At 42.5% G+C, this 10,373-nt stretch overlaps 1 protein-coding gene across 2 annotated transcripts in view; it reads right to left on the reverse strand.

Annotated features, from left to right (window-relative positions):
• The window catches only part of slc25a26 (solute carrier family 25 member 26), an 80,044-nt gene extending 70,159 nt beyond the window's left edge, over window positions 1-9,885 (reverse strand). The window contains exons 1-2 of one of the 2 annotated variants that reach the window (XR_002256183.2): window positions 9,695-9,881; window positions 7,830-7,986 (exon numbers count right to left, since the gene is read on the reverse strand). Coding sequence is in view for 1 of the 2 variants with exons in the window: in XM_020491604.2 (XP_020347193.1) it covers window positions 7,830-7,986; window positions 9,695-9,727 (190 nt within the window). In the remaining variant the exon portion in view is untranslated. Of the gene's footprint in view, window positions 1-7,829; window positions 7,987-9,694 lie in introns of both variants that reach the window. The other variant, XM_020491604.2, reaches the window with a different exon arrangement.
• Window positions 9,886-10,373: the final 488 nt, after the last annotated feature.

Raw genomic sequence — 10,373 nt, forward strand, 5'->3', positions numbered from 1 at the left:
GAGCAATACTCAATCATGAGCATCAAAGCCAAAGGAACTGAGTAACATTAAGAAATGCTATAGATGGAAGGAATGCAGTTTGGAAACCTACCAAAAAACAATTAGGCAACAACCAATTCATCCTTTTTTAGACAATTTCCTGGGTAAAAACGTTCCACTCTAATAGTGAAGGTGTAAACTTGGCAGTAGAAAATCTTAACAGTATATTTGACCTCTCAGCTTCCCTATCAAATCTAAAAATTCTCAAATAGAAAACCAAAGAAAATTAACAATAATGACAAATGGTTTGATGAAGAATGCAAAAATCTAAGAAAGAAATTGAGAAACCTGTCCAACCAAAAACATAGAGACCCGGAAAACCTGAGTCTACGCCTCCACTATGGTGAAGCACTAAAACAATACAGAAATACACTACAGAAAAAGAAGGAACAGCAATGTCAGAAATCAGCTCATGCAATTGAAGAATCCATAGACTCTAACCACTTCTGGGAAAATTGGAAAACACTAAACAAACAACAACACGAAGAATTATCTATCCAAAATGGAGATGTATGGGTAAACCACTTCTCCAATCTTTTGGCTCTATAACAAAGAATAAGAGCAAAAACATATGCATGATCAAACACAGATCTTAGAATCAACTATTAAAGACTACCAGAACCCACTGGATTCTCCAATTACATTGAAAGAGTTACAGGAAAAAATAAAAACCCTCCAACCCAAAAAGGCCTGTGGTGTTGATGGTATCCTTAATGAAATGATCAAATATACAGACAACAAATTCCAATTGGCTATACTAAAACTCTTTAACATCATACTTAGCTCTGGCATCTTCCCCAGTATTTGGAACTAAGGACTGATCACCCCAATCCACAAAAGTGGAGACAAATTTGACCCCAATAACTACCGTGGAATATGTGTCAACAGTAACCTTGGGAAAATCCTCTGCATTATTATTAACAGCAGACTCGTACATTTCCTCAATGAAAACAATGTACTGAGCAAATGTCAAATTGGCTTTTTACCAAATTACCGTACAACAGACCATGTATTCACCCTGCACACCCTAATTGACAACCAAACAAACCAAAACAAAGGCAAAGTCTTCTCATGCTTTGTTGATTTCAAAAAAGCCTTCGACTCAATCTGGCATGAGGGTCTGCTATACAAACTGATGGAAAGTGGTGTTGGGGGTAAAACATACGACATTATAAAATCCATGTACACAAACAACAAGTGTGCGGTTAAAATTGGCAAAAAACACACACATTTCTTCACACAGGGTCGTGGGGTTAGACAGGGATGCAGCTTAAGCCCCACCCTCTTCAACATATATATCAACGAATTGGCGCGGGCACTAGAAAAGTCTGCAGCACCCGGCCTCCCCCTGCTAGAATCCGAAGTCAAATGTCTGCTGTTTGCTGATGATCTGGTGCTTCTGTCACCAACCAAGGAGGGCCTACAGCAGCACCTAGATCTTATGCACAGATTCTGTCAGACCTGGGCCCTGACAGTAAATCTCAGTAAGACCAAAATAATGGTCTTCCAAAAAAGGTCCAGTCACCAGGACCACAAATACAAATTCCATCTAGACACTGTTGCCCTAGAGCACACAAAAAACTATACATACCTTGGCCTAAACATCAGCACCACAGGTAACTTCCACAAAGCTGTGAACGATCTGAGAGACAAGGCAAGAAGGGCATTCTATGCCATCAAAATAAACATAAATTTCAACATACCAATTAGGATTTGGCTAAAAATACTTGAATCAGTCATAGAGCCCATTGCCCTTTATGGTTGTGAGGTCTGGGGTCCGCTCACCAACCAAGACTTCACAAAATGGGACAAACACCAAATTGAGACTCTGCACGCAGAATTCTGCAAAAATATCCTCCGTGTACAACGTAGAACACCAAATAATGCATGCAGAGCAGAATTAGGCCGATACCCACTAATTATCAAAATCCAGAAAAGAGCTGTTAAATTCTACAACCACCTAAAAGGAAGCGATTCACAAACCTTCCATACAAAGCCATCACCTACAGAGAGATGAACCTGGAGAAGAGTCCCTAAGCAAGCTGGTCCTGGTAGTTATAGTTATCTTTTTGTTTTCTCATGATTTGGTTGGGTCTAATTGTGCTGCTGTCCTGGGGCTCTGTTCACAAACACACACTACAGAGCCCCAGGACAGCAGCACAATTAGACCCAACCAAATCATGAGAAAACAAAAAGATAACTACTTAACACATTGGAAAGAATTAACAAAAAAACAGAGCAAACTAGAATGCTATTTGGCCCTACACAGAGAGTACACAGCGGCAGAATACCTGACCACTGTGACTGACCCAAAATTAAGGAAAGCCTTGACTATGTACAGACTCAGTGAGCATAGCCTTGCTATTGAGAAAGGCCGCCGTAGGTAGACATGGCTCTCAAGAGAAGACAGGCTATGTGCTCACTGCCCACAAAATGAGGTGGAAACTGAGCTGCACTTCCCAACCTCCTGCCCAATGTATGACCATATTAGAGAGACATATTTCCCTCAGATTACACAGATCCACAAAGAATTCGAAAACAAATCCAATTTTGAAAAACTCCCATATCTACTGGGTGAAATTCCACAGTGTGCCATCACAGCAGCAAGATTTGTGACCTGTTGCCACGAGAAAAGGGCAACCAGTGAAGAACAAACACCATTGTAAATACAACCCATATTTATGCTTATTTATTTTATCTTGTGTCCTTTAGCCATTTGTACATTGTTAGAACACTGTATATATATATAATATGACATTTGTAATGTCTTTACTGTTTTGAAACTTCTGTATGTGTAATGTTTACTGTTAATTTTTGTTGTTTTTCACTTATATATTCACTTTGTATGTTGTCTACCTCACTTGCTTGGCAATGTTAACACATGTTTCCCATGCCAATAAAGCCCTTGAATTGAATTGAATTGAGAGAGAGAGAGAGGGGAGACAGAGAGAGAGGGGAATGCGAGAGAGAAAGAGAAAGAGTGGGGAGACAGAGAGAGAGAGTGAGGGGAATGCGAAAGAGAAAGAGTGGGGAGACAGAGAGAGAGAGAGAGGGGGGGGGGAATGCGAGAGAGAAAGAGAAAGAGTGGGGAGACAGAGAGAGAGACAGAGAGTGAGAGAGAGAGAGAGAGAAAGAGTGGGGAGACAGAGAGAGAGAGAGGAATGTGAGAGAGAAAGAGAAAGAGTGGGGAGAGAGAGAGAGAGAGAGAGAGAGAGAGAGGGGGGGGAGACACAGAGAGAGAGAGAGAGAGAGAGAGAGAGAGAGAGAGAGAGGAGACAGAGAGAGACACAGAGAGAGAGGGAGGGGAATGCGAGAGAGAGAGAAAGTGGGGAGACAGAGAGAGAGAGAGACAGAGAGAGAGAGAGAGAGAGGGGAATGCGAGAGAGAGGGGAGACAAAGAGAGAGAGAAGGGGAATGCGAGAGAGAAAGAGAAAGAGTGGGGAGAGAGAGAGACAGAGAGTGAGAGAGAGAGAGAGAGACAGAGAGTGAGAGAGTGAGAGAGTGAGAGAGAGAGAGAGAGAGAGAGAGAGGGGAATGCGAGAGAGAAAGAGAAGGGAGAGAGAGAGACAGAGAGTGAGAGAGAGAGAGAGAGAGAAGAGAGGGGAATGCGAGAGAGAAAGAGAAAGAGTGGGGAGACAGAGAGAGAGACAGAGTGAGAGAGAGAGCGAGAGAGAGAAAAGCGAGAGAGAGAGAGAAAGAGTGGGGAGACAGAGAGAGAGAGACAGAGAGAGAGGGAGGGGAATGCGAGAGAGAGAGTAGGGAGACAGAGAGAGAGAGGGGAATGCGAGAGAGAGAGGGGAGACAGAGAGAGAGAGAGGGGAATGCGAGAGGAGAGAGAGAGAAGAGAGAGAGAGAGAGAGAGAGAGAGAGAGAGAGAGAGAGAGAGAGAGAGAGAGGGGAATGCGAGAGAGAGGGGGAGACAGAGAGAAAGAGAGAGAGAGAGAGAGAGAGGGGAATGCGAGAGAGAGGGGAGACAGAGAGAAAGAGAGAGAGAGAGCGAGAGAGGGGAATGCGAGAGAGAGAGAGGGGAGACAGAGAGAAAGAGAGAGAGAGAGCGAGAGAGGGGAATGTGAGAGAGAGAGGGGAGACACAGAGAGAGAGAAAGAGAGAGAGAGAGAGAGAGAGAGAGGAATGCGAGAGAGAGAGGGGAGACAGAGAGAAAGAGAGAGAGAGAGAGGGGAATGCGAGAGAGAGAGGGGAGACACAGAGAGAGAGAGAGAGAGAGAGAGAGAGAGAAATACGAGAGAGAAAGAGAGAAATAGTGGGGAGACAGAGAGAGAGAGAGAGAGAGAGAGAGAGAGAAAGAGGCTATACAGACACCTCTGGTGCCCAAATTGATGACGTACAGTATCAATCAAAAGTTTGGACACACCTACTCATTCAAGGTTTAGTTGTACTATTTTCTAGATTATAGAATAATAGTGAAGACATCAAAACTATGAAATATCACACATGGAATCATATAGTAACCAAAAAAGTGTTAAACAAATCAAAATATAGATTTTTATTGGAGCTTCTTCAAAAGTAGCAACCTTTTGCCTTGAAGACAGCTTTGCACACTCTTGGCATTCTGTCAACTAGCTTCCTGAGGTAGTCACCTGGAATGCATTTCAATTAACAGGTGTGACTTGATAAAAGTTCATTTGTGGAAATTCTTTCCTTCTTAATGCGTTTGAGCCAATTAGTTGTGTTGTGACAAGGTAGGGGTGGTATACAGAAGATTGCCCTATTTGGTAAAAGACCAAGTTCATATTATGGCAATAACAGCTCAAATAAGCAAAGAGAAATGACAGTCCATCATTACTTTAAGGTCAGTCAATACGGAAAATTTAAAAAACTTTCAAAGTTTCAAGTGCAGTCGCAAAACCCATCAAGCGCTATGATGAAACTGGCTCTCATGAGGACCCCCACAGGAATCGAAGACCCAGAGTTACAGTGCCTTGCGAAAGTATTCGGCCCCCTTGAACTTTGCCACCTTTTGCCACATTTCAGGCTTCAAACATAAAGATATAAAACTGTATTTTTTTGTGAAGAATCAACAACAAGTGGGACACAATCATGAAGTGGAACGACATTAATTGGATATTTCAAACTTTTTTAACAAATCAAAAACTGAAAAATTGGGCGTGCAAAATTATTCAGCCCCTTTACTTTCAGTGCAGCAAACTCTCTCCAGAAGTTCCGTGAGGATCTCTGAATGATCCAATGTTGACCTAAATGACTAATGATGATAAATACAATCCACCTGTGTGTAATCAAGTCTCCGTATAAATGCACCTACACAGTCTCAGAGGTCCGTTAAAAGCGCAGAGAGCATCATGAAGAACAAGGAACACACCAGGCAGGTCCGAGATACTGTTGTGAAGAAGTTTAAAGCTGGATTTGGATACAAAAATATTTCCCAAGCTTTAAACATCCCAAGGAGCACTGTGCAAGCGATAATATTGAAATGGAAGGAGTATCAGACCACTGCAAATCTACCAAGACCTGGCCGTCCCTCTAAACTTTCAGCTCATACAAGGAGAAGACTGATCAGAGATGCAGCCAAGAGGCCCATGATCACTCTGGATGAACTGCAGAGATCTACAGCTGAGGTGGGAGACTCTGTCCATAGGACAACAATCAGTCGTATATTGCACAAATCTGGCCTTTATGGAAGAGTGGCAAGAAGAAAGCCATTTCTTAAAGATATCCATAAAAAGTGTTGTTTAAAGTTTGCCACAAGCCACCTGGGAGACACACCAAACATGTGGAAGAAGGTGCTCTGGTCAGATGAAACCAAAATTGAACTTTTTGGCAACAATGCAAAACGTTATGTTTGGCGTAAAAGCAACACAGCTCATCACCCTGAACACACCATTCCCACTGTCAAACATGGTGGTGGCAGCATCATGGTTTGGGCCTGCTTTTCTTCAGCAGGGACAGGGAAGATGGTTAAAATTGATGGGAAGATGGATGGAGCCAAATACAGGACCATTCTGGAAGAAAACCTGATGGAGTCTGCAAAAGACCTGAGACTGGGATGGAGATTTGTCTTCCAACAAGACAATGATCCAAAACATAAAGCAAAATCTACAATGGAATGGTTCAAAAATAAACATATCCAGGTGTTAGAATGGCCAAGTCAAAGTCCAGACCTGAATCCAATTGAGAATCTGTGGAAAGAACTGAAAACTGCTGTTCACAAATGCTCTCCATCCAACCTCACTGAGCTCGAGCTGTTTTGCAAGGAGGAATGGGAAAAAATGTCAGTCTCTCGATGTGCAAAACTGATAGAGACATACCCCAAGCGACTTACAGCTGTAATCGCAGCAAAAGGTGGCGCTACAAAGTATTAACTTAAGGGGGCTGAATAATTTTGCACGCCCAATTCTTCAGTTTTTGATTTGTTAAAAAGTTTGAAATATCCAATAAATGTCGTTCCACTTCATGATTGTGTCCCACTTGTTGTTGATTCTTCACAAAAAAATACAGTTTTATATCTTTATGTTTGAAGCCTGAAATGTGGCAAAAGGTCGCAAAGTTCAAGGGGGCCGAATACTTTCGCAAGGCACTGTACCTCTGCTGCAGAGGATACGTTCATCAGAGTTACCAGTCTCAGAAATTGCAGCCCAAATAAATTCTTCACAGAGTTCAAGTACAGACACATCTCAACATCAACTGTTCAGAGGAGACTGTGTGAATCAGGCCTTCATGGTCAAATTGTTGCAAAGAAACCACTACTAAAGGAAACCAATAAGAAGAAGAGACTTGCTTGGGCGAAACACGAGCAATGGACATTAGACCGGTGGAAATCTGTCCTTTGGTCTGGAGTCCAAATTGGAAATGTTTGGTTCCAACCGCTGTGTCTTTGTGAGACGCAGAGTAGGTGAACGGATGATCTCTGCATGTGTGGCTCCCACGGTGAAGCATGGAGGTGTGATGGTGCTTTGCTGGTGACACTGTCAGTGATTTATTTAGAAACCAACATGGCTACCACAGCGATACACCATCCAATCTGGTTTGCGCTTAGTGGGACTATCATTTGTTTTTCAACAGGACAATGACCTAACACACCTCCAGGCTGTGTAAGGGCTATTTGACCAAGAAGGAGAGTGATGGAGTGTTACATCAGATGACCTGGCCTCCACAATCACCCGACCTCAAACCAATTGAGATGGATTCAGGATAAGTCGGACTACAGAGTGAAGGAAAAGCAGCCAACAAATGCTCAGCATATGTGGGAACTCCTTCAAGACTCTTGGAAAAGTATTCCTCATGAAGTTGGTTGAGAGAATGCCAAGAGTGCGCAAAGCTGTCATCAAGGCAAAGGGTGGCTAAATGTTGATTTGTTACTACATGATTCCATACGTGTTATTTCATAGTTTTCATATCTTCACTATTATTCTACAATGTAGAAAATAGTAAAAAAATAAAGAAAAACCCTTGAATGAGTAGGTGTGTCCAAACCTTTGACTGGTATTGGACGTCGTCAATTTGGGAACCAGAGGTGTCCGTGTAGCCTTTCCCATCTCATTAATACGTTTGTGAGCTGCTCTCATTTTATTATTCAAATTATTTAATCAATCAACAGTTGTGGGCAAACATAGGCTGGTCGTACAAGGAAAAGGCTAGCAATAGTAAAACATTTGTTTCATGTATTTACTTAATTATTGAAGAGGTTATTTGAGTAAACATTAATAAACAAGCCAATCAGATGCTCTCCATGTGTAGGCTTTATTACGGTGTGTCAACAGGTAGTCTTTCTGTGGGGTCTTAGTGGTGACAGAGACTAATAATAAGTTTCTCACCATTGGGAAAAGAGCCGATGGCAGCAGATGGAACCCCTGCATAGATGCCACGGAAACCCCCAGCCTTGGTGAAGCCCTGCTGGCTCTGCAGTCTGGTCTTAATGGTGTCCAGGGGGAAGAGGGTGAGGTCCACGCACATCCCAGCACAGCCCCCCGCCTAGCATGTAGCGAACAAACACAGTCATCTTCAGGCATCTCAGAAACACTGCATAGTCTAGCAGAGAGAGATGACACACAGAGACAAACACTCATCCGGGAAACTCGACTCACACTCATACAAAAATCCAAATACACACACCTACCTACCTCTGAGAGACTTAAGAGATATTCTGACAGCATAGTGATAAGGAATTCAACAAAGAGCCATTGTTTTTGCTCCCACACTGACCCATCACCATAACGAACATGTCCTTGAACAGTTGGATACGTTACTGTCTTTCCCTACTTTTAACCCATTTGGAAATAATTAGGAACAGGCCATTTGGAATGTTTTCCATGATGCTGGTACTAACTCAAATAATTATGGTTGAGCAATGACATTATCTTTGGGTACTGCCCAACCCCTTTGGTCCAGTGCAACATTTACACCTGTTAAGGAAGTGATTTAGTGGACCATAGTCCTGTGATGAGTTACATTGCCTGACCTGGAAATTTGCATTAGTTTCCCGAGCAAATACCAAGACTTTAGCTCAGCGGGCTAGCATAGTCCTGCGGTCTGCAGATGACCCAGATTCTAACCCAGATGGTCATACAATGCACACATTTAGGAATAAGAACATAAGGCACTTTATACTTTATACGTGCTTCTACACCTGCATTGCTTGCTGTTTGGGGTTTTAGGCTGGGTTTCTGTACAGCACTTTGAGATATCAGCTGATGTACGAAGGGCTATATAAATACATTTGATTTGATTTTGATTTTGATATACTAAGTTGCTCTTATAACTGTGTATTAGCACGGTAATTACTCAGGATACAACATTGTGTCAATATGTTGTTACATAGCCTAGTATTTGCTTTGTAATACCATAATAGCTAATGGAGTGAAGTGGCTGTTGTATGTGTTAGTCATTTTTCCTTCTGAAATAGGTGCACACGTTGTAACCTTTATTTAACTAGGCAAGTCAGTTAAGAACATATTCTTATTTACAATGACGACCAACCCCGGCCAAACCCTAACGACGCCGGGACAATTGTGCGCCGCCCCATCACAGCCGGTGGTGATACAGCCTGATATGAACCATGGTCTGTTGGGACGCCTCTAGCACTAAGATGCAGTGCCTTGGCCGCGGCGGCACTCGGGAGACCTTAAACTTTGCATTGGTGCAAAGGAAATAAGGCTCTAAAAGTTTAGCAATGTTGACTATGGGAATGGGTGAGACAGATCATAAGGTCCTTATCAAACTATGCTGCGTTTAACTTTGTTTTCCTTATCAAACTCACCCATGATAACCACTGAAATATTTACCATATTTATAGCAAGCACAGTAAGCACACTTGCAGAATGACACACAACACTGCATAAAATAACACACTTGAAAATGTCAAGTGGTGTTGTAGCTGAGAATTTTCAGCTAGCTAATGGTGTTGCCAGTGCTTCCTAATCCATTACTGACCTTCCAAATGAGGGTGACAGTTCATTGTGAGCCAAACCTTTGCTGTCAGCGGTGCTGAAGACTAGTGACAGTTAGCACGCATAATTATCGTGAGCACTTGTTTAGGCAATAATGCAAAATCGTTTTGGCTGGTAAATTAGTCGAAATACAGACAATTTGCTTGCTTGCAAGTTAGCTTAATTAATATTGCAAGCACAATAAGAAGACGAGCAGTGTGGTATTACACGATGGAGGAAATTAAAGACATTACCACTAGCGAAGCAGTGAATTCTCTTTTTTCCATGTTAGCTGTTCAAAGTCTTCTATTGTCAGCTTTCACGTTGCCGTTCTGAGAATGATTTACAACTATGGGGAATTTTTGACACTTCACTGCAGTCAACATTTGCTTATCAAGGACGCTGCCATCTTTGTTTAATGTATTTCCGCGTGACGTCGGTGGGTTCTTCTTCGGTGGGTTTATCGGCGGCTGGCATCCGACGTCATGGCGCATTACCGCCACCTACTGTACTGGTGTGTGGCCCAGAGACACGGAGAAACAACTGTAAATCCTATATGTCAGACCCGTTTCTCTTAAAAAATATAACAAAATATATGACTGTATCTAATGATGTTCTACTCTGTATGCTCTTTAAATTCAATACATGTATCCCTTTCTCCCTCATACTGGATCCAGTGGAGGCTGCTGAGGGGAGGATGACTCATAATAATGTCTGTAATAGAGTGAATGGAATGGTATCAAACACATGGTGGTAGAGAGATTGGTAGAGGCTACGTAGTTTGATACCATTCCATTCACTCAATTATACTCCATTCCAGCCATTATGATGAGCTGTCCTCCCGTCAGCAGCCTCCACTGACTGGATCTCAAACCTTCTCTTTCCCTTACTGCCCACACTATGTCAATACATGCTCCACTGTCTCTGTTTCCT

This window comes from Oncorhynchus kisutch, linkage group LG1 (genome assembly GCF_002021735.2).
Source record: "Oncorhynchus kisutch isolate 150728-3 linkage group LG1, Okis_V2, whole genome shotgun sequence".
NCBI lineage: Eukaryota > Metazoa > Chordata > Actinopteri > Salmoniformes > Salmonidae > Oncorhynchus > Oncorhynchus kisutch.